Here is a 25,537-nt window from a genome sequence, read left to right as displayed (position 1 = left end):
GCTTATGATATTATGCTTAGCATATTGCCCTAGTTAGACTATTTGTTTTCTGGTTTTGTTGTTGATAGAGTTTGGATGTGTTGTCCCCACCAAAACTCATGTGGAAATCTGATCCCCAATGTGGCAGTGCTGGGAGCTGTTTGAGTCATGGGGGCGGATCCCTCATGAATTGATTAATGCTCTCCCTGGGGGAGGAGAGGTAGTAAGTGAATTCTCACTCTGTTAGTTCCTGCGAGAGCTGGTTGTTTAAAAGACCTGGGCACTTTCTGTCTCTCTCTCTTGCTTCCTCTTGCTGTGTGATCTGCTTGTACCCACCTGCTGCCTGCCACTTTCTGCCATGAGTAGAAGCAGCCTGAGGCCTGTGCCAGATGCAGCTGTCTCAGAATCATAAGCCAAATAAACCTCTGTTCTTTGTAAATTATGCAGTCTCAGGTATTTCAGTTATAGCAACACAAATGGACTAGTACAGTTGTTCCATTAGAACATGTTTCTCACCAGTTCTCATCTTTTATGAGAGAACAGAGAATGAGAGAGGAATTTCCTCTGGGGTATCATCAGTATGTTACACCTAAAATCCTGGACCAAGCTTGCCCTGAGAACAGGTAATACAGTAAGAGGACTGTATACTTTCTAAACAAGAAATAAGACTAAATTACTTACGATTGGGGCTGAAGCTTGTCAAGCTAGCTTGTTTGTGGGATACATAAAATTAAGGTCTCCAGAGTTAGGCTAAAAGTATAATGTCTTCAGTTATTTTAAAATGTGCCAGAAAAATCTTGGATTTGCTTTAAAATACTCAAAGAAAAAAGTTGGAGGAGAGTGTCACCTCTCCCCATGGGTGACAGAGATACAAAGGATTACTTAAAGCCCATTTCTTCTGATCAGTAAGAAGCCCCAAAGTGACTGCCTTTCAGCAACTGTCCTGTTAGGAGAAAAAGCTAAATGTGACAGCCCTGATTCAAAGTTAGCTTCTCCCTTTTATTGTAAAGACAAGGAAGTTTCACAAAAAAATTCAGTTGATTTAATCTTTACAAATAACACAAGGACATGGGCATAGTTATGGCTAAGTATAGTTTTGTTTGTTTGTTTGAATTTTATTTTGTCGATATACATTGTGGCTGATTATTGCTCCCCATCACCAAAACCTCCTTCCCTTCTCCCTCCCCCCACCCAACAATGTCCTTTCTGTTTGCTTGTCGTATCAACTTCAAGTAATTGTGGTTGTTATATCTTCTCCCCCCCCCCGGTTGTGTGTGTGTGTGTGTGTGTGTGTGTGTGTGTGTGTGTGTGTGTGTGTGAATTTATATATTAATTTTTAGCTCCCACCAATAAGTGAGAACATGTGGTATTTCTCTTTCTGTGCCTGACTTGTTTCACTTAATATAATTCTCTCGAGGTCCATCCATGTTGTTGCAAATGGCAGTATTTCATTCGTTTTTATAGCTGAGTAGTATTCCATTGTGTAGATGTACCACATTTTCTGTATCCACTCATCTGATGATGGACAGCTAAGTATAGTTTTAACAATGGAAAAGTAACATCAGTGAAATAAAGTAACATTCCATAATGCAATTTGTAAAAGGTTAAGTTGATCCACCAACAAAAGCTTGTTCTTAGCAAGCACTTTCTTTTCCTACAACAATGTCCTCAGTATATTTACATAACAATTAAGCAACTTTCTCAACATATCAATCAGTAGGTTAACCTGCACCAAGGACATCTGCCCTTTGAGCCAGCAATTCTGCTGTTACAATTCTTTATCTACAACAGAGACTTTAGCCTGAGGAAAGTTTCCTGTCTTTTGCAAGCTTAACATTTCTATATGTAATTTTAAAAAGTTAGGTCCTGTGAAATACATTTGTTTTATTAATGTTAGTATTCTCCACAGGAGAGATTAAAAAGCAGAGTGTTGGTAATTGTTGAAGTTGACTGATGGATATGTTGGAACTTATTATACTATTTTTTTCTACCTTGATATATGTTTGAAAATTTTTATGTTAAACACACACAGCACACACATGCACACCCATCACTGTGTTTTATTATCCTTGTCTAGTATGATTCCTCTGGGATTGTCACTGAAGTCTATAATAGTGTCACCAGCCCTTCATTTCTGCTTAGACCATCAGTTTTGTATTTTATTGTTCCTTTGGAACAATTATATCAAACAACTCTCATCTTTTGAAAAATGGGAGATTGTAAGAGGAGTTGCTTCTGGAGTACCATAGGTATGCTTTACCTGATATTCAAGACCTAGCCTCTCCCAGAGAATAAGTACAGCAGAATATAGTGAGAAGTAAGTAGCAGAGAATAAATTGCTTAGCTTTTGGCTCAAGATTGACAGGGCGGTGTAGTAACTGCTTTGGAATTTAGCGTTAAGGTCAGTAATAATGGGCAAAGAGTATAATTTCTTCTTTTGTGATGTATCACACCATTCTGACCTATTGAAACTACTTCAGGCCTCTTTGCTGAAGCTTTTACTATTGCCATAGGCATGATACTTCTGCTTGGATAATTTATGTTCAATGTTTATGTTGTCTTTTAGCACAGGAACAATGTGCAGGCATCACATGATATGACAGATGAGAGATGGAGAAAGGAGTTATTTCCAGAGAGCCATGTATATGTTTTACATGAAATTCAGGATCCAGGCTCTGCCAGAGAGCAGGTACAGCAGAGTATAGTAAAGAGCAAGCAGCAGAAAGTAAATCATTTAGAGTTTGGGCTGGGCTTGTCAGAGCTATGTTACTAACCAAGATGATTATGATAGTGTTCTCTGTTATTAATATTAGCAATAGAATTATTATGAATAACAGCTTATGTTCATTGAATACTCACCATAGTCAAACCATCTTAGAATTTTGTATGCATTATCTCATTTAATTCTCACAGTAAACCTGTGGGATAGATACTATTATTATCTTTATTTTATTAATTTTACTTTTTTTTTTAAGAATATCTTTACAGTAATATATTCATAAGAAATCATTTAGATTTACAAGGATCTAGAAATATTTTCTCTCCATAGACCATAATCCTCCAAGTTTTCTTATTTTTAAAAATTTTTTACTGAGGCATATTTACTGTACATAATTATGAGGTACATAGTTATATTTCAATACATGTATGCAGTGTGTGTTGATCTATTCAGGGTAATTAGCCCATTTATCATTGTGAAACTTAATCATTTCTTTGTGATATGCACATTTGATCTCCTGTATTTTTGTTTGTTTGCTTGTTTTGTTTTGTTTTCTTTTTTTAGATCCCACATGTGAATGAGAACATGTGGTATTTCTCTTTCTGTGCCTGGCTTATTTCACTTAACATAATTTTCTCCAAGTTCATTCACATTGCTGTGAATGGTAGAATTTCATTCTTTTTTATGGCCGAGTGAGTATTCTGTTGTGTATATGTACCACGTTTTCTTTATCCAATCATCTGTTGATGGACATTTAGGTTCTGTATCTTATGAACAGAGCTGTAATAAACATGGGGGTGCAGGTATCCCTTCAACACGATGCTTTCCATTCCTTTGGGTATATACCCAGTAGTGGGATTGCTGGGTCATATGCTAGTTCTCTCTGTAAGTTTTTGAGAAATCTCCATACTGTTTTACATAATGGCTGTACTAATTTACAGTCCCACCAACAGTGTATAATGGCTCCCCTTTCTTCATATCCTCCCCAGCATTTGTTATTTTGTCTTTTTGATAACAGCCAGTCTAACTGGGGTGAGATGTTATCTTATTGTGGTTTTGATTTGCATTTTTCTGATGATTAGTGATGTTGAGCAATTTTTCATATACTTGTTGGCCATTTGTATGTCTTCTTTTGAGAAATGCCTATTGATCTCCCTTGCCCATTTTTAAATCAGGTTATTTATTTTTTTAAACTATTGAGTTGTTTGAATTCCTTATATATTCTGGAAATTATCCCCTTGTCAGATGCATAGTTTGCCAATATTTTCTCCCATTCTAAGGTTGTCTCTTTGCTCTATTGATTGTTTCCTTTCCTGTGCAGAAGCTTTTTAGTTTGATGTAATTCCACTTGTTTTACTTTTGTTGCTTGTTCTTTTGAGGACTTATTCATAAAGTCTTTGTCTAGTCCTGTTCTAGAGCATTTCCCGTATGTTTTATTCTAGAAGTTTACAGTTTCAAGTCTTTAATCAATTTTGAATTGATTTTTGTGTATGGAGAGAGATAGATATATCCAGAAATTTATCCATTTCCTCTACATTTTCAAATTTGTTAGTGATAGTTGCTCACAATAGTCTCTAATGATTCTTTGTATTTCTGTGGAATCAGTTGTAATACCTCCTTTTTCATTTCTGATTCTTGATATTTGGGTCTTTTCTTGGTTAGTCTAGCTAATGGTTTGTCTATTTTGTTTATCTTCTCAAACAACCAAATTTTTGTTTCACCAGTCTTTCATATTTTTTGGTCTCTATTTCATTTAGTTCTGCTCTGATTTTTATTATTTCTTTCCATCTACTAATTTTGGAGTTGGATTGTTCTTGCTTTTCTAGTTCCTTGAGGTGTAACATTAGGTTGTTTATTTGGGATCTTTCAACTTTTTTGATGTAAGCACTTACTGGAATAATCTCTCTTAGGACTGCTTTTGTGGTATCCCATAGGTTTTAGTTAGTTGTGCTTGTATTTTCATTTGTTTCAAGGAATTTTTTGATTTCCTGCTTTATTTCTTCTTTGACCCATTGGTGGTTCGGGAGCCTGTTTTTTAATTTCCATGTGTTTGTATAGTTTCCAAAGTTTTGTTTATTTTTAATTTCTAGTTTTATTCTACTGTGGTCTGAAAAAATCCTTGATATGATTTCAATCTTTTTAAATTTGTTGAGACTTGATTTGTGGCCTAATATGTGGTCAGTTATAGAGAATAATCTGTGTGCTGATGAGAAGAATATACATTCTTCAGTTGTTGCATGACATGTTCTGTATATGTCTGTCAAGTCCATTTGGTCTAGAGTGCCCTTTAAATACAATATTTCTCTGCTAATTTTTTGTCTAGGTGATCTGTTCAATGCTGAGAGAGGTGTGTGAAGTCCCCAACTATTATTATATTGTGGTCTATCCCTTTAGATCCAGTAACATTTTCTTTATATATCTGGGTGCTTCAATGTTCCGTGCATATATGCTTATGATTGTTATATCTTCCAGCTGTATTGATCCTTTTATCATTACATAATGTCCTTCTTTGTCTCTTTATATAATTCTTAGTTTAAAGTCTGTTTTATCTGATATTTTATCTAAGTAGGGCAACTTCTGCTTGTTTTTGGTTTCGATTTGCATGGGATGTCTTTTTCCATCCCTTCACTATTAGTCTATGTGTGTCTTTATTGGTGAAGTGAGTTTCTTGTAGGTGGCATATAGTTGGGTCTAGTTTTTTAATCCATTCAGCCAGTCTGTATCTTTTAAGTGGGGGATTTAATCCATTTATATTTAGGGTTATTATTGAAAGGTATCGTCTTATTCCTGCCATTATTTCTTTTGTTTCTTTTTTCCCCATTTGTTGTTTGTCTTTTCTGTTTTCTTTGTTTGTTTGTTTTTTTGGAGTGATAAGATAACATTTTTTTTCTCTTTCTCATTTGCATTTCTGTTCTACTGGTGGTTTTTATACTTTCTGTGTATTTATGATGACAGTTCTCACTCTTTTGATTACAGATGTAGGACTCCCTTGAGGATCTCTTGTTGGGCCAGTGTTGTGGTGGTGAATTTCCACAGTTTTTGTTTGTCTAGGAAAGATAATATTTCTCCTTTATTTCTGGAGGATAGCTTTGCTGGGTATAGCATTCTTGGCTGGCAGTTTTTTTCTTTTAGCACTTTAATTATATCATCCCACTCTCTCCTGGCCTCTAAGGTTTTTGTAGAGAAGTCTGATGGGGATTCCCTTATAGGTGGCTTGATGCTTTTCTCTTGCTGTTTTTAGAATTATTTCTTTGTCTTTGACCTTTGACAATTTGACTATAATATGTCTTGGGGAGTCCTTTTTGGGTTGAATCTGTTTGGAGATATTTGAGCTTCTTGAATCTGGGAGATCATATCGCTTCCAATACTTAGGAACTTTTTGACTATTATTTCATTAAATGTGCTTTCAATGCCTTTTCCTTTCTCTTCCTCCTCCAGTACCCCCTAATATGGATGTTTGTGTGCTTAAGGTTGTCTGATAGATCTCATAGGCTTTCTTCATTTTTAGCTTTTTTCTTTCTTTCTTTTGGTCCAACTGGGTTAATTCAAAAAGCCAGTCTTCTGGTTCAGAAATTCTTTCTTGCATTTGTTCTAGCCTGTGCTTAAGCTCTTGGTTATATTTTTTATCTCATTGAATGAATTCTTCATTTCCAGGATTTCTGCTTGGTTCTTTTTTATGATTTCTATCTCTTTGTTAAATTTCTCATACATGTCCTGACCTGGATTGGGGTTTTTTTGACCTTATTGTGATTTCTTTTTTTTCTTGCATCATGTTGAGTTTCCTTAAGATTTGAGTTTGGGATTCCTGTTCAGGCATTTCACTGATTTCCTACTACAGTATTACTACTGTTATGTTACTGCTCACACATTTGGTAATAAGTGCTTTTGTATCTTTTAGAGCTTATACTTTAGGCAGCAGCTATCTGTTGGGACAGCTGAAAAATGTCAAGAGGATTTGCTTCTGGATAGCCATCAGCATCTTCCATCCAGGAACCAGAGAGACACTTCCAGCAGACAACAGGTAAAGCAGGCATAGGGTATGAGCAGCAGGATTTAGACAGGATTATAGGCACCTATTAAGCTGGTAGGACTGATCAGAAAAGCAGATTTCTGTTTTATTTCATAGTGTGCAAACCTATTCTGACCTAAGATTATTTTAGGGCTCTAACTGAAATCTAGAGTATTGTTGGGAGCTATTGTCTATTGGAAAAACTATGTTGTATATTATTTTATAAAAAGTATATTTCTGATGGCCATTGCATTCTATGACATGAGAGAGGAAGAAATGAGCAGTTTCTGCAGGGAAGAGGATATAAGGATCTCCTGCCCAAAGGCCAGGACTAGATTTCCATCAGTAAGATGGAGCTGGTAGAGCACAAGGCAGGATCACCTAGAAATAAACTAGTCAAGTTTGGGCTGGAACTTGTAAAGGTTATATTGCCTAAGGTTTGGGGGGTATTGACTTAGATCTATAGTTTTTTAAGAAAATGTTATCATACCCTAGCCTACTAAGATTTTTTTTATGGCTTAAACCAAAGTCTAGTTTATTTCCACTAGAAATTTACCACTCTCTGGATAGTTTCTATTTTGTGGTTCTATGTTATTTTAAAAACAAAGGCTTCAGGCAACCAGCAATGTTAATCTATATGAAAGAGATAAATAGAAATTTTCCTTCTGGCTCCCTTTGGAGAACAGAATAAAAGGGAGGCAAAGAGGTAGAAAGTAGGATATGGACTGAGATTTTCAAGACTGAACCACTCCTCTTGTGATTTTTAGCTTGAGTCTAGAAGGTTGGGCTAAGGGTATACTGTTAGGTTTTTTTCTACATTTATATATCCTGAACTATGCCAGGCTCTTTCCTACCTCAGGTCCTTTGCCTATGTCTTTTCCTCTGACGGGATATTCTTCCCTTTATTCTTCACAACATTGGTTCCTCTCATCCTTCAGGTTTCGGTTTAAATGTCACCTTCTTGGAAAAGACTTCTGTGACTACGTTGTTAAAAATAGATCTCCCCTATTCTGTCTTTCTCTATCATTGCATTCTGTTTGTTGCCTTCTCAGTGCAAAATAATTTGTAATTATTTATTTATTTACATGTTTTCTTATTATCTAGAGATTTCCCATTGGAACATAGATTCATGAGAAAGGCACCATACCTAATTTATTTACCATTATATGAACAGCATTTAGCATAGTACCTGGTACCTGGTAATCTCTTGTTAAGTATGTTTTGAATGAATGAATTAGGCCAGTCAATAAAACATTTATATGTAAGAGAGACTAATACATAAGCAGACAATTATTGTCTTAGTCCGTTTTCTGTTGCTTATAACTGAATACCTGAAAGTGGATAATTTGTAAAGAAATAAAATTTATTTCTTACAGTTTTGGAGGCTGGGAAGTCCAAGTTCCAGGGGGCCCATGAGATGAGGGCCTTGTTTTTGGTGGGGACTCTCTGCGGAGCCATGAGGTAGTGCAGGGTATCACATGGCGAGAGGGCAAGAGCATGTTCAGTTGTTCTATTCCTCTCGTTACAAAGCCACCAGTCAACTCCCATGATAACTGTTTAATCTGTTACCGCATTAATCCATGAAAGGACTAATCCATTCATCCATTCATGAGGACATAGCCCTCATGATCCAATCACCTCTTAAAAAGGCCTCACCTTATAAGGATATATAAGTATATATACACTGTGGTATATATACACTATGGAATACTACTCTGCCATAAAAAAGAATGAAATACTCCCATTTACAACAACGTGGATGAACCTGGAGAAACTTACATTGAGTGAAACAAGCAAAGCACGGAGGGATAAATACTGCATGTGCTCACTCATATGTGGGAACTAAGAGAGAAAGGAAGGCAGGAAAGAAAGACTACAGTAGCGCCATGATCCAACAGAAGAAGGGAACATTCCTAGGGCTACAAATTGGAGTGGGGGGGGGGAGGGGGAGAGGGAGGGAGGTTGGGGGATAAAGGATACAAAAGTAATTTCTGGTAATGGGTGTGCCCCCAGTATGAATCTGGCCCTCACATCATGGGCAGGAGGGGGAACAATCAGCTTTGTATCTCATGAGTATTCTTAATAAATAAATAAATTTTTTAAAAATAAAAGAAAAGTGACAATCTAGTTAACTGAAAGTTGACATTCTCAATTAGAGTTTGAGATGTAATATTGAAAAAAAAAAAAAAAAAAAAAAAAGGCCTCACCTTTCAAATACCGTATTGGGGATTAAACTTCTACATGAGCTTTGGAGGGGACAAACATTCAAACCATAGCAATTAGGAAACAGTGTAATCAGTGATAGAGGATGCATAGGACATTCCCAAAGCATGGAAAAGTACCTAGTCCTGACTGTTCAATTCAAAGTGCAGCTTTGGTGGTCTGAACCTCTTTCTCTTGTCCTTCTGCCATACTAATCCTGAAAATCCTCAACCCTGAAACAGTCCTTTCTCCTTTTAGTCTCCCAAATTTAGCCCTATAGGAGAAAACACTATAATGGTGTAGATTTATGCCACCTTTATACTTAGAGTTTCTAGTCACAGCCAGGTTCCTAGTGTTGCTTAGCATTTTTCTCACTTGTCCACTGTCAGCTCCCTCTCCAGTGCCCCACACTGACTGTTCTAAACCGTAAATCATTCTTAAACTTCTTGCTGCATCCCCATACTTTCAGACTTTCATAAAGAAAATAGAAACGATCACAAAATAACTACTTCAACCACTTACTTTTTCTTGCCATCATTGCCTATTCTTACTATCTTAGAGGAAAAGTTGTCTATCTGGATCCATATTCTGGATTCTTTTACCTTCTGTTCTTCTAGATCCTTGCTCTATTGTCCCTATCATGAATATATCTTCAACCACCTTCCCTTTCTTACCTCTTCCCTCTAAACTTATAAATATTCTCAAGTCTTTTCCATTTAAAAAGATATTCCCTTGAGTTTATCTGACTTTGTCTGTCTCTTCCTCTCTCCTTTCCAAGTCAAGTTTTCTTTTAAGCAGATAATTATGAAACAGCTATTCTTTTCTGATAATAAAAGTAGTATGTGGGCATTTTATAAGACACAGAAAATATAGAAAAGTAGAAAGAAAAAAAACCACCCATTGCTCAAAGACAGCTGTTTTGAGCATATATAATTCCTTCATGACTTTTTTGGTTTTTGACATAGTTGTGATCAGGCTATAAATAAAATTTTCCATGATCACTGCCAGTTTCTTGAAAGGATAATCCATTTTACTATCCCCATTTTTGCCATCCATTGATTTCTTAGTTTACTGTAATCTGACTTCTGTCCCCACCAATGCTCTTGGACTGCTCTTAACAAGGTTACTTGTGTCTTCCTTGTTAACAAAATAATTGACACTTCACTTTTTATGTTATTGACTTTTCTGCAACATTTGAAACTGTTGACTGCTTGTTTCTTCTTGAAACTTTTCTTCCTTGCTTTCTTACAACACCACAGTCTCCAGATTTATTCCTAAAATTCTGGTCACTCTTTGTGAGCCTTCTCTGCTTTCTGGGTTTCTTTCTTGTTGGTGTTCCTTGGCCTCTCTCCTTTTTTACCCATCTTTTAACACAGTCTATCTTTGAGTGATTTTTACTTCTGTGGCTTCAGCTACTACATGTTATGATGATGATTTTGAAATCTGTCATTAGGCCAGCTCTTTCTCCTGAGCTTTAACCTTCCAACTTCCTGTCAGTCATCTCAACCTTGATATTTCACATGTACCTCAGAGGAGAGATGTTCAAAAGTGAACATATCACTCATTCCAAAACAATTCCTCTACCCACTTAGTCACACAAGCCAGCATCCTAGGAATTGTCTTTAAATCCCCTTTCTGCCTCAATTTTTAGATCCTATTGATAACACCAGGTTTTCATGGTTTCATGTCTCAAACCTCACTCTTCCTTTCTGTTCCTACTGCCACAATATTAGCTTAGGCCATTATCATTTCTCATCTGGTCTTTTATTGTGGCCTTCTAACTAGTTTCCCTTTCTTCCTGCTCCATTCCAATTTATCTTTCATAATACAGCCAGAAAGCCTTTTATTTTTAGGAATTAGTTTAATTTTTAGTGTCTAAAAAATGCTCAATTAATATGAGAATGCATTTTCTTAAAATTTTAAAAATACAAAAGCATATATAGTAAAAAGTCAGAGCTATCTTTCACTATTCTATTTCCTCAGCCTCACTCCTCCAGACATATCCACTGTCAGTAGTTTGAAGCTTATCTGGCCAGACATTTTTCTTTACATTCACATGCACGTGCAGATTCACACACAAATATGGTTTCGATTGGATTGTGTATAGGTGTACGTGTGTTTCTTTTTACATAATGGCATTGTATTATATTAATTGTTCTGCGGTGTGCTTCTTTCACTTAATGTTTTAAACTGTGATATAATATGTTGATTTTTTATGTGTAGTATAGATATGCAAATACTCAGGTATACTACCAACCCCTTGGAGGTATTTCCATCTCATTGCATCCCTGGCTTCCATTCTATCCACAGTCTCTGCCTCCACCTAGAAGGTCGTGACAAACAAAAATGCCTCCTAATACCCACAATACCCCCCTAGTACCCACAAGGTTGTGACAAACAAAAATGCCTTTAGAAATTGCCACATATGTCTTGGGGGGCAATATCATCCCTTAACTAAAACCACTGTGTTAATGGGATATTGTTACATATGGAAAAGTTTAAAAGGGAAAAACCTTACAGTTTAAGACTAAATCTGGGGAAGAAAAAAATAATGAATAAATAATCCTGTGTTTCTTATAATGTGTGATGAGAAATTTCATATTGAACTTTAAAAATGAGATGTTGGCCCCAGTTAAAGTAGCCATTGGCTATTACTGAAAAGACAAAAAAATAACAAATACTGGTGAAGATGTAGAGAAAGGAAAATTCTTATACACCCTTGATGGGAATGCAAATTAGTACAGGCACTATGGAAAACAGTAGTGACTGCACCATTTTATGTTCCCATCAGCAATGCATAAGGGTTTTGTTCCAGTTTCTCCACATTCTCATCAACACTTGTTATTTTCTGGGTGTTTTTGGTGATAGTCATCCTGATGGAGGTGACGTGATATCTCGTTGTGGTTTTGATTTGGATTTCCCTGATGATTAGTGAAGTTGAGCATCTTTTTTATATGCTTATTGGCCATTTGTATATCTTCTTTAGAGATAGTTTAAGTTCATTGCCCATTTTTTAATTAGGTCTTTTGTTGTTAAGTTGTAGGAGTCCTGTATATAGTCTGGATATTAGCTGCTTATCAGACATATGATTTGCAAATATTTTCTCCCATTTCTTGGATTGCCTTTTCACTCTGTAATAATGTCCTGTGATATGTAATAGTTTTAAATTTTAATGTAATCCAATTTATTTGTTCTTTTGTTGCCTGTGCTTTTGGTGTCATATTCAAGTTTTGCCAGATCCAATGTCATGAAGCTTTTCTCCCGTGTTTTCCTGTAAGAGTTTTAGTTTTAGGTCTTTGATCCATTTTGAGTTAAGTTTTGTGTATGGGATATGGTAAGAGTCCAACTTCGTTCTTTTGTATATGGATATCCAGTTTTCTCAGCATCATCTGTTTAAAAAACTTGTCCTTTCCCCATTAAATTATCTTGGCTCCCTTGTTGGAAGCATCTGACCAAATATGCTAGGGTTTATTTATGGGCTCTCTATTCTATTCCATTGGTATATGTATGTCTCTCTTTATGCCAGTGCCACTGTTTTGGTTACTGTAGCTTTGAAATAAGTTTAGAAATCAGGAAGTGTGGGGCCTGCAATTTTGTTCTTTTTTTTTTCAAGATTGTGTTGGCTATTTGGGTCCCTTGGGATCCCATATGAATTTTAGGATGGATTTTTCTGTTTGTGCAAAAAAAAAAAGCCATTGATATATAGATAGAGATTGCATTAAATCCGTAGATTGCTTTGCGTAGTGTTGACATCTTAACAGTAGTAAGACTTATGATCCATGAAAATAAGATGTCTTTCCATTTATTGGTATCCAGTCTCTTTCAGAAACATTTTGTAGTTTTCAGTGTATTCTCCTTCTTGGTTAAGTTTATTCCTAAATATTTTATTCTTTTTGATATTATTGTAAATGGAATTGTTTTCTTAAATTTCTTTTTGGATTGTTCATTGTTAGTGTATAGAAACCTAATTTTTGTGTTGATTTTGCATTCTACAACTTTGTCCAATTTGTATATTAATTCTAACAGTTCTTTTGTGTGATCTTTAGGGTTTTTGTAGGCACATTCTCTTTCTTCCCCAACATTTTATTAAGAAACTTCCAAACATACATAATATTGAAAGAATATTATTGTGAACAAAACCATATACCTACCACCTAGATTCTATAATTAACATTTTACTAAATCTATTTATCTGTTCAACCATCAATCCATCTTATTGTTTTATGCATTTCAGGGTAAGTTGCAGACATCAGTACACTTCACGCCTGATCACTTAAGCATGTATATCATTAATTAGAATCTATATTTTGCTTATGGTTGTTTTTTCTCTCTCTTGAGGTAAAATTTGCATACAATGGAATATATAAACCTTAAGTTCCCTTAAATAGCCTTCATCAGTTTTGAAAAATGCATACCTCTGTGTAATCCAAATCTTTATCTGGAGATAAGACATTACCATTGATAGAAAATTCTCCTATGCCCCTTTTCAGTCAGTCTTTACTCTTTACTTGCCAGAAGCAATCACTGTTCTGATTTTTTCTACAATCAATTTTCCCTATTTTAGAATTTCATATACAGTATGAATCCTGTTGAGTAAGTTTCTTTCACTCAGCATAATGCTTATGAGATTTACTCATGTTGCTACATCAGTAATTCTTTTGCATTGCGGAGTGGTATTCCGTTATTTGAATAATACCATAGTTTGTTTGTTTATTCTCCTATTGGTGAACATTTGGGTTGTTTCCAGTTTGTAGCTATTATTTCGTACTGGGAATAGAGTGCTGCTATAACAGATACCTAAAAAATGTGGAAGTGGTTTTGGAATTGGTTAATGGGTAGAGGTGAAGAATTTTGAGGCCCATGACAGAGAGAGCCTATATCATCTTAGAGAATATCTATCTTGTCATAGCAAAATATTGATAGAAAAAAGGCACTGCCAGTGAAGGCTCAGAAGGAAATGAGGAACATGTTATTGGAAACTGGAGAAAAGATGGTTCTTGTTATTTAGTGACAGAAAGCATAGCTAAATTGTGTCCTACAGTTGTGTGGAAAACAGAACATGTAAGCAATGAACCTGGACATTTAACTGAGGAGATTTACAAATAAAGTGTTGAAGGTGCAGCCTTGTTTCTTCTTGTTGCTCATCAGGGGGACTGCCAGTGTCTGGAATTCCTCTCTGTGGTGTGGTCTGGAAATGCTTCAGAAAATAAGCTGGAGCAATTGTAGTGCTTAACCACATTTGCTTCCCATCTATGAGGAATCACTGTCCTGTACTTCCTTATGTCCAATGTCTGAAATCCATTCTTTCATAAATTTTGTCTGTTTTTTGTTTTTTTAGTCTTTCCAGGCAGGAGGGGAAATCCAGTTAGTATCATGGCTTCAAGCAGAAGTCTTTTTATTTAAATATTGTTTAATTCCATTCAAATTAATCTATTATCTTTTTGGTTCTATGTCTTTATATTCTTTTATAGTGGTTGCTCTCAGGATTAAAATATACCTAACCAAAACCTTCACAGTCTACTTCCAGTTAATATTTTACCACTTTAAGTAAATGTATGTATGAGCCAGCCACCAAAAAAAAAAAAAAAATTCTTTAAATAAATGTAGAAAATTTACAACCATATAGGTTTTTTTTTTACCCTTTCCCCTTTTTGTTATAATTGTCACTCATATTCTGTCTACCCACGTTGAAAATTCCATCAGATAGCTTTTTTTTTTTGCTTTTATTAATCACACATTTTTAAAAAAAACTTAAGAGGAGAAAAATAGTCTACAATATTTCCCACATATTTACTCTTTTTGCTGCTTGTCTTTTATTCCCGAAGTTTCAGATTTCTCCCTGGTATCATTTTCCTTCAGTCTGAAGAACTTGCTTTAGCATTTTTTTTTAGTTCGGGTCTACTGGTGACAAACTCACTTAATTTTCTTTCATCTGAGTATATCTTTATTTTATCATCATCCTGAGTATATTTTTACTGGATATGGAATTCTGGGTTGACAGCTTTTTTCTTTCAACACATTAAAAATGTTATTCTATTGTCTTCTGGTCTCCATGATCTCTGATTTAGCAAATTTGTAATTATTAGTATCCTCCTATATGTAATATGTCAATTTTTTCTAGATGCTTTCAAAATTCTTTTTCTTATCTTTGGCTTACAGCAGTTTAATTATGATGTGTCTGGGCATAAATTTTTTTTTTTTTTTTTTTTTTTTTTTAGTTTATCCCATTATAGGGGTGATGAACTTTTTGGATCCATAGATGTATGTCTTTCACCAAATTTGGGGAGTTTTTGGCCATTTCTTCAAATATTTTTTCTGTACCAATTCTTTTCTCCTTTCATTCAGTAACTCTAATGACACATATGTTAGACATTTTGCTGTTTGTTCCACAGAAACATCCCTGAGGCTCTGTTCATTTTTTTTCCCAGTCTTACTATTTTCTCTTTAGTCTTCAGATTGGATCATTTCTATTGATCTGTTTTCAAGTTCACTGACTTCTTCCTTTTATTCCATTCTGCTACTGAGTCTGTCCAATGAAATTTTGATTTCACATATTGTATTTTTCTGTCTCTAAAATTTGCATCTTTTTTTTTGTTTTGTTTTGTTTCTATTTCTGTTCTGAGAACTTTTATATTTCCATTCACTTCAAGTGTGTGTCTACCTTTACCTCATAGAACATAGTGTTAATCACTGCTTTAAAGGCTTTGTCTGTTAATTCAACTTCTGGGTCAACTTGGGATTTGGGATCTGTTGATTATCATCTTTTCTCTTCAGAATTGGTCTCATCTTCCTGGTTTCTTCTGTGTCAACTAATTTTAAGTTTTGTGAGACTTTGTTCAAATCCTCTGGAGAATGCTACATCTTTAGCTTTTGTTTGTTTGTTTGTTCTAGCAGGCAGTCAGTCTGGTTAAGTTCAGACTGTAAGTCCTATCTTACCTTTTGTGAACAGGGGTAATGTTAGTTCAGTTTTCAAGCCTTCTTTATACTCCTGTAAGTCTGTCCCATGCCTGCACAGCTCAGGGGTGAGTCTGGGGTATGTGCCAGTTTGTACACAGAATTAAGGGATCTACTTTTCCAGGTCACTCCTCTTCAGGATACCCCCTACACGCTCCAAAGCCCAGGGGTTGCAGTTCTCAGAGTTTTTAGTTACAGTCAATGAGCGAACAAGAGAGAGAGGCCATAGTGGGGTTCCTCCTTTGCCAGTACTGGAAATTCAATTTTTCTTAGTTTATCAAGAACAGAAAATAATTTTATTTTTATTGTAGAAAAGATAAACACAAAAAAAATAACCAAAACTTTCAGAGTAATCCTCATTAGCATTTTGCTATTTATCAGTTTCTGGTTTTATATATCACAGCAAATAAATAAAAACCTTTAAAAATAATAACATCCTTATTCAGATATACAGTCGATTCTTGTTATTTACAGTAGTTATTTTCTGTGGAATTGCCACAAACACTGAATTGGCAAATTCTAGGGGAGATACAGGGTTAGATTCCTGCAAGCCTCTGGTCACATACAACATTTTTGTCAACCAATCAATGCATAACCTTGTTTTATGTCTGTTTCTGTTTGAAGACATTTTACAAAATATAAATGCATTCACATTGAACTCAGAGCTAACAGCGCTGTAACTCATGCCTGAATGAAGCTTATCCAACACACATTTTCTCTGTAAGGCACATCACAGCCTTTTCGTACTTAGGAATAATCGATAGTACTTCAGCCTTATGCTTCGGGGCAATTTTAAACACTGAAATCACCAACAAAAAGTACAAAAATGCAAAAAATTTGGCACTAAATAGACTGCAGAAAGGACACATTTATAGTGTGAGAGCTGAAACAAAAAGGCAGAGAACATTGCTGTGTTCAGTTTCAGCTGGCAACATGTATGTTGGGTCACTCAAATTTTTCATAGCTCTGCACATATCTGTAAAGGACTATAAAAGCACTGTGAGTATTGGGGTTACACATAAATTTTAGTGACTAGGCAGATTTTTAAATATGGAATATGCAAATAAGGATTGTAATTCACATATCATACAATTAACTTTTAAAGTGTGTAATTCAGTGTTTTTAGTATATTTACAGGGTTGTACAAATATCATCACAATCAATTTGAGAACATTTTCATTACCTCAAAAAGTCCTGTATCCATTAGCAGCCATTCCCCTTTTTCCCTTAGCCCCACCTCCAGCCCTAGGCAACCACTAAGCTATTTTCTGTCTCTATAGATTTGCCTATACTGGACATTTCATATAAATGGGATCATGTGATATGCGGTCTTTTGTGACTGGCTTCTTTCACTTAGTATAATGTTTTCAAAGTTCATTGATGTTGGAGCATATAGCAATACTTCATTCTTATTGATTGTCAAATAATATTCCATTTTATGCATATAGCACATTTTATTTATCCATTCATGAATTGATGGATATTTGGCTTGTTTCTGCTTTTTGGCTATCATGAATAATGCTGCTATGAATGAACATTTGTTGCAAGTTTTTCTGTGGGCATATTTTTCATTTCTCTTGGGTATATACCTTATATTGAAATTGCTAGGACATATGATAACTCTGTGCTTAACCTTTTGGGGAACTGCCAAAATAATTTCCAAAGTTGCTGTATAATTTTTCATTTCTACTAGCAGTGTGTGAGAGTTCAGATTTTTCCATATCCTCACCAACACTCGTTATTATCTGTATTTTTAATTATTGCATCCAAGTGGGTATGAAGTTATCTCACTACATGATTTGCATTTTCTTGATGGCTAATGATGTTGAGCACTTTTTCATGTGCTTATTGACCATTTGTGTGTCTTCTTTGGAAAACTGTCTATATTTAGTTTGCCCATTTTGTAATTGAGTTATTTGTGTTTTGATTATTGAGTGTTCTTAATATGTTCTACATACAGGTCCCTTATCAGACATTTGATTTGCAAATGTTTCCCATTCTGTGGGTTGTCCTTTCACTTTCTTGATGGTTTCCTTTGCAACACAGGAGTTTTTAATTTTGATGAAGTCTAAGTTATCTACTTTTTCTTTTGTAGTTTGTGCATTTGGTGTCATATCTAAGAAACTGTCACCTAAATCCAAGTTCTGAATATTTACTCCTGGTGTGTTCTTCAAAGAATTTTATAGCTCTTACATTTAGATCTATAGTACACTTTGAATTAATTTTAGTATATGGTATGAGGAAATGGTCCAACTTCATTCTTTTGCGTGTGGATAACCAGTGTCCCATCACCATTTGTTAAAAAGACTATTCTTTCTCAATTGAATTGTTTTGACATTCTTGTCAAAAGCCAGTTGATGGTGTTTATATCTAAACTCTCAATTCCATTCCATTGATCTCATATATCTATCCTTATGCCAGTACAATCTGTCTTGATTACTATAGCTTTGTAGTAAGTTTTGATGTTGTGAAGAGTGAGTCCTCCAATTTTGTTCATCTTTTTCAAGATTGTTTCAGTTATTCTGGGTTTCTTGCATTTTCATAGGAATTTTAAGATCATCTTATCAATATCTGTAAAGAAGTCAACTGAAATTTGATGGAGATTGCTTTAAATCTGTTGATCAATTTGGGGAGTACTGCCATCTTAACAATATTAGATCTTCCAATCCATGAACATTGGATGCCTTTCCATTTATTTAGGTCTTTGTTAATTTCTTTCAACAATGTTTTGTAGGTTTCAGAGTATATAATTTACACTTCGTTCGTTGAATTTATTCCTAAATGCTTTATTCTTTTTTTATGGTATTATAAATGGAATTTTTTATGTTAATTTTGTTTCTAGATTATTCATACCAAGTATAGAAATACAATTGATTTTTTTTGGGGGGGGAGGGTGCAGCTGGCTGGTACATGGATCCAAACCTTTGACCTTGGTGCTATAACACCATGCTATAACGAACTGAGCTAACTGGCAAGCCCAATGTACAAATGATTTTTATACATTGATCTTGTATCCTGAAACCTTCCTGAAAGATAACTTTTAAACTAAAGAGAGAAAAGAAATTTTAGATTTTTTATTTATAAAAGTTAGAGATCATACTTTGACCTATATAATGTCCAAGTAGGTATACCAAGTTATGTTGTAAGGCTTTCCTAGTAAATATGGGGGAAAATTAGCACCAGTTTTCTCCATACCCTGCTGGATGATTGACATAATATTTTTAGGCTCTTGTTCTATGGACTTATGCCTATCAAGAGAGTTGTATAAATTGAAAGTGATTATAGATTTGAGATATTAAGGTATCTGGCTTTATATCCTGGAATCAATTCCAAGTACACTCATAACAGAGTGATTTCAAGTGACCACTTTAGAAGAACTTTCACTCTGAACATTTTGTTTACTTTAATTTTTAAAATTTTTTTATTGAAACATATTGATTGTACATATTTGTGGGGTACAGAGTTATATCTCAATACATGTATACAATGTGTGATGATCCATTCAGGGCAGTCAGCATATTCATCCTTGTAAAACCCAATCATTTCTTTGTGATGTGCACATTTGTTCTCTCTTCTATTCATTTGGTAACATATAGTAAATCGTTGTTAATTATGCATTCCTGTGTTGACTGTACACTAGTAGGACTTATTCTTCCGATCTGGCTCTAAGATTTTGTTATTAACCAGCCTCTTACCATCTCCCCTCCCCTCTCTAGCCTCTGATAACCACAGTTTTTCTCTTTCCATTTAACAGTTCAACTTATTATTATTATTATTATTATTTATTTTGTTTTATTTTGTTTTGTTCTCTTTTTTAGTTCTCACATATGAGTGAGGACATGTAGTATTTCTTTTTCTGTGCCTGGTTTATTTCATCTAACATCATTTTCTCTAAGCCCATCCATGTTGCTGCAAATGTCAGAATTTCATTCTTTTTAATGACTGAGTAGTATTTTATTGTGTATATGTACCACATTTTCTTTATCTAATCATCTGTTGATGGCCATTCAGGTTGGTTCCATGTCTTGACTATGGTGAACAGAGCTGCAGTGAACATGGGGATGCAGGTATCCCTTTGACATGATGATTTCCGTTCCTTTGGGTATATGCCCAGTAGTTGGATTGCTGAGTCATACAGTTTTTTGAGGAACCTCCATACTGTTTTCTGTAATGGCTGTACTAATTTACAGTCCCACCAACAGTGTATAAGGACTCCCCTTTCTCTTTATCTTCACCAGCATTTGTTATTTTCTGTCTTCTTGTTAATAGCCAGTCTAACTGGGGTGCGATGATAATTCATTGTGGTTTTGATTTGCATATCCCTGGTGATTAGTGATGTTGAACATTTTTTCATATACCTGTTGGCCATTTGTATGGGTTTTTTTGAGAGATGTCAATTGAGCTTCCTTAACCATTTTTAAATTGGGTTATTTTTTTTACCATTGAGTTGTTTGAGTTCCTTGTATATTCTGGATATCAGCCACTTGTCAGATGTGTAGTTTGCACTCTGAACATTTTGATTTGTTATTTATTCATCCATGTTTTTGACCCAAGTCCTTTGGTTTACTGTTTCGTTAATTCCTTCTGAAACTGCTTTTTTAAAGTTCTTTTTTGCTTTTATCCTTTTATACTTATATTTTGGTTCTTTATCCAATTGAGCTCAAGGTTGCAGGAGAAAAGAATTGAATAGAAATATTGAAAAGGTTCACAGGGCTAACTTTTGGTAATTTTATCACTTTGCGTGCACTTTCTAACAGGTGTATAATGAATATCAATCAGGAATGAGCACTAAATTCCAAGCTTTACTGGCATTTCGGTCTGGAATAGATCAAGAAGACGACAAGAAAGAGGTATGTAATTATAATTGCTTTTAGGCACTAATATTTCTACTATGATACTATAAGTGAGATTAGACAATTTGTTGTGTCCTAACACATTAAGAGCTAATACTATAAATAGCATAGATAAAGGCAAAGAAGTTGCTTGAGTCACGAGGATATGTTGAACTTCTCTTTCATGCTCCTGGGATTTAGGGCACATTGATGTGAAATCAAAGATCTGTTCCTAGTGAATTTCTTCAGCTAGTGTACATATGCCACTATAACTTAGTTAAAGGAACGTTTTTAATTTATGGCTTCCTTTTTTTTCTTATCAATCTAAAGTTAGTTTAAACCAACAGTTCTCAACCCTGGCAGTGCAGCAGAATCAGATATGGAGGTTTTTTCAAGATCCAAATGCCAAGACCCAGACCAGATATACTGAATCAGTATCTGAAAAGTTAGGTTTGAGGCATTTGTGTTTTTTAAAAATAGCACTGGTGATTCTGATGCATCCTCAATATTGAGAACTGCTATTTACATTTGATGACTTTTACCATAAAGCCCTACACTGCCCTAATACATACATAGACATGTTTTTGCCCTTGGAGTAGCTCGTGTTCTTAAAAGAATATGTAAATCCAGGGGTATAAACTGATCACACACAGCATAGTAGTATTTGCTTTTATTATACTTGTTCCATTTATGAGTACAAAGCACTGATATACCTCAGCCCTTCAGCCTTCCTTCCTGCCATGTTAGGCTCGGCTTAGAGTATGCTTTTGCGGTGTGGTTTTAATTTAGAAAAATTAAAATGACTATTGTTCTGTTATAAAATACCTCTCACATTTTTTCTGTGGCACTACTTATTACTTGGGAACACAGACTGAATATAGTATATATTTTATAATATCAAATATAGTCATTTCCTCAAGTATTGTTGACAAGGGATTGTACTAAGGGAAAACTAAATTAGTACTTCTTTCTCTGGTTAGTCTGTTCACAACCAATAGCTATGTGCTTGAAAATATAAAATTCTTGTTGTATGTGATATTATCCTGAGTCACCATAGACAGAAGGAAATTAAGGACTTAGTCCCTGGTGACTTCTGTATCATGTATTTTTCTTGTCTATGGCATAATAATATTTTCCTTCCTTGGAAAGTCATCTGAGAACAGAATTTTCTTTTTTTTCTTTTTTAAAGGTGACTAGTAAGGGGATCCTAATCCTTAACTTGGTGTTGTCAGCACCATGCTCTCCCAAGTGAGCTAACTGGCCATCCCTATATAGTGATCCAAACCCATGGCCTTGGTGTTATCAGCACCACATTCTTGCAAGTGAGCCACAGGCCGGCCCTTGAGAACAGAATTTAAATAATTTTAACTTCTTTCCTTTAGCGTCAAAAGCAGTACCTGAGACATAGACGACTTTTCATGGATATTGAGAGAGAACAAGTAAAAGAACAACAAAGGCAAAAAGAACAAAAGAAGAAAATTGATAAGTAAGTTCTTTGGTCCTCATTGTGAGCTTTAAATGACCAGTTAAAATGTTTTTGGAAGCTAAGTTTTAGAAATAATCAGCCAATGGTCTTTTCTTCTTATCCATACTGAAAACAACTATTTTTGATCTGGGTGGAGTATTGAAAAATGATAAACAGCTACATTTCTTTTGTTTGAGTTTTTAGATAGATTTTGTTTTCTAGAGCAGTTTTAGGTTTACAGCACAATTGAACAGAAAGTACAGAGAGTTCTCATATACCCTCTGCCTGCACACAGTATCCTGCACCACAGTAGTAGTTTGTTACAGTTGATGAACCTACATTAACACATTATTATTACCCAGAGCCCATAGTGTACATCAGGATTCACTCTTGATGCTTGTGCTTTCTATGAGTTTTGACAAATATATCATTACATGTGTGCACCATTGTAGTAACGTACTAGAATAGTTTCACTGTCCTGAAAATCTTCTAGGCTCTGCCTATTTCTCCCTCTCTACCCACTAGCAACCACTGATCTCTCTATTGTCTCCATAATTTTGACCTTTCCAGAATGTCATATAGTTAGAATCATTAGTATTATATAACCTTTTCACATTGGCTTCATATACTTAGTAATATGCGTTTAAAGTTCTTCCACTGCCTTTTTATGGCTTCATAGTTTATTTCTTTTTGGCACTGAATAATATCCCATCATCTGGATGTGTCACAGTTTAGTTACCAATTCACCCATTGAAGGACATCTTAGTTGCTCCCAAGATTTGGCGATTATAATAACGCTACTATAGACATCTGTGTGCAGGTTTATGTGTAAACATAAGTTTTCAGCTCATTTGGATAATATCAAGGAGTGCAATTCCTGGATCATATGGTAAGAGTATGTCTAATTTTGTAAGAAACTGCCAACTGTCTTCCAAGGAGGCTGTACCATTTTGCATTCCCACCAGCAATGAAAGAGAGTTTCTATTGTTCCACTTCCTCACAAGCATTTGGTATTATCAGTGTTTTGGATTTTGGCAATTGTAATAGAGGTGTAGTGGTATCTCATTGTTTTACTTTTCAATTTTCTAATGACATATGATATGGAGCATCTTTTCATATGCTTATTTGCCATCTGTATATCTTCTTTGGTGTTGTGTTTACTCAGATCTTTTGCCCGTTTTTTTATTTGGGTTGTTTGTTTTCTTATTGTTGAGTTTTAAATAACAGTTTTTTTATCAGGTCTTTTGAAAATATTTTCTCCCAGTCGGTGGTATGTCTTCTCATTCTCTTGACAGTGTCTTTTGCAGAGCAGAAGTTTTTTAGCTTTAATGAATTTCAGCTTATCAGTTCTTTCGTGGTTTGTGCCTTTGGTGTTGTATCTGCAAAATTATTGCCATACTCAAGTCACCTAGATTTTCTCTTATGTTATCTTCTGTGGATTTTATAGTTTTGTGTTTACATTTAGCTCTGTGATGCAGTTTAAGTTAATTTTATGAGAGATGTAAAGTCTGTGTTAGTTTTTCTTTTTTTTCTTTTTTTTTTTGCATGTGAATGTCCAGTTGTTCTAGCACCATTTGTTGAAAAGACTGTCTTTTATTCATTGCATTTGTCTTTGCTCTTTTGTCAAAGATCATTGACTGTATTTATGTGGTTCTATTTTTGGACTCTCCATTCCGTTCCATTGATCTACTTGTCTGTTCTTTTGCCTATACCACACTTTCTTGATTACTGTGGCTTTGTAATAAGTATTGAAGTTGGGTAGTTTTAGTTCACCAACTTCGTTCTCCTTTGTTATTGGATTGGCTATTCTGGGTCTTTTGACTCTTCATATAAACTTTAGTATCAGTTTGTCGATATCTACAACATAACTTGCAGGACTTTGATTAGGATTGTGTTGAATCTGTAGGTCATATTGGGAATAACTGACAACTCAACAATATTAAATCTTCCTATTCATGATCATGGAATATCTCTCCATTTATTTAGTTCTCCGTTGATTTTTTTCATCAGAGTTTTGTAGTTTTGCTCATATAGATCTTCTACATATTTTGTTAAATTTATACCTAAGTATTTAATTTTTGGTGGTGCTAAAGTAAATGATATTGTGTTTTTAATTTTAAATTCCACCTGTTTATTGCTGGTATATAGGAAAGTGATTGACTTTAGTACATTTCTTTTCCCAAAACCCCACCATGAATTGATTGACTTTCGTACTTTAATGTTGTATTCTGCAACCTTGCTGTAATTGCTTATTAGTTCCAGGAGTTGTTTTGGCAATTCTTTCAGAATTTCTACATAGATGATCATGTCATCTGTGAACAGAGACAGTTTTATTTCTTCCTTCCCAATCTATATACCTTTTATTTCCTTTTCTTGTTTTACTGCATTAGCTAGGACTTCCAGTATGATATTTTCTGAAAAGGAGTGGTGAGAGGGGACATCCTTGCCTTGTTCCTGATCTTAGCAGGAAAGCTTACAGTTTCTCACCATTAATGTTATTAATGATGTTATTAAAGTTAGTATGATGTTAGCTGTAAGTTTTTTGTAGATGTTCTTTATCAAGTTGAGGAAGTTCCCCTCTATCAGTTATGTTTTTTAAAATGCAGATTTTTACTGAATTCCCCTCAGAGCTCAACTCGTTTCTTGACAAGCCTCATAGTGCCTCTTGACTTCTAAACAATGCACGAGAAGTTATAATGAAAACTCATGGATCTAAAATAAGATTTATTTCATCAGATATCATTGACCTAATATGCATAAGGCACTAAGCAAAGGGCTAATAATATGTGAAAATACTTTGAAATTTATGAAGTGCTATAAAATATAAGGCAATAATACTTTTATTTTGTAATATTATATATAGTACTATAACAAATTCCTATAGAGTTACTGTAGAGTGCTAGAAATGGGTTCAAATAGCCCAATGGGTAGTCTTTGGACCTACAATTTTCCTAATTTCCTTTCAATGCTATTTCAGCTCAATGAAAGAAAATAGATCTTTTATGTATTTATTTATTTATTTTTTAAAACGATGACCGGTAAGGGGATCTTAACCCTTCACTTGGTGTTGTCAGCACCATACTCTCCCAAGTGAGCTAACTGGCCATCCCTATATAGAGATCCAAACCCGTGACCTTGGTGTTATCAGCACCACACACTCTCCCAAGTGAACCATGGGCCAGCCCTGAAAATAAACCTTTTAATTAGTAACTTTTTTCTTGTCCAGTATTTGTTTTCCTTCATCTTAATAGACGACTGTTTCTGTAATATATGTATTCTTTATTTAGAAGAATTCTTTTTAAAAAGAAAGAACCTCTGGTGTAGCATGTCGCAGCCATGGCAAAGGAAATATTTATTGGGTTCTTTTAAGTGCTTTT

The 25,537-nt window shown here is 34.8% G+C and overlaps 1 protein-coding gene across 1 annotated transcript in view; it reads left to right on the top strand.

Annotated features, from left to right (window-relative positions):
- The window catches only part of CCDC15 (coiled-coil domain containing 15), an 89,151-nt gene that overhangs the window by 26,520 nt on the left and 37,094 nt on the right, over nucleotides 1–25,537 (top strand). Inside the window, exons 9-11 of the mRNA XM_063094490.1 lie at nucleotides 6,597–6,719; nucleotides 20,621–20,713; nucleotides 22,078–22,181. Of these exons, the coding sequence (XP_062950560.1) occupies nucleotides 6,597–6,719; nucleotides 20,621–20,713; nucleotides 22,078–22,181 (320 nt within the window). The remainder of the gene's footprint in view (nucleotides 1–6,596; nucleotides 6,720–20,620; nucleotides 20,714–22,077; nucleotides 22,182–25,537) is intronic.

The sequence above is a fragment of the Cynocephalus volans genome, chromosome 4 (assembly GCF_027409185.1).
Source record: "Cynocephalus volans isolate mCynVol1 chromosome 4, mCynVol1.pri, whole genome shotgun sequence".
Lineage (NCBI taxonomy): Eukaryota > Metazoa > Chordata > Mammalia > Dermoptera > Cynocephalidae > Cynocephalus > Cynocephalus volans.
The sequence above is the reverse complement of the archived record's forward strand: the minus strand, read 5'-3'. Positions and strand labels throughout refer to the sequence as shown.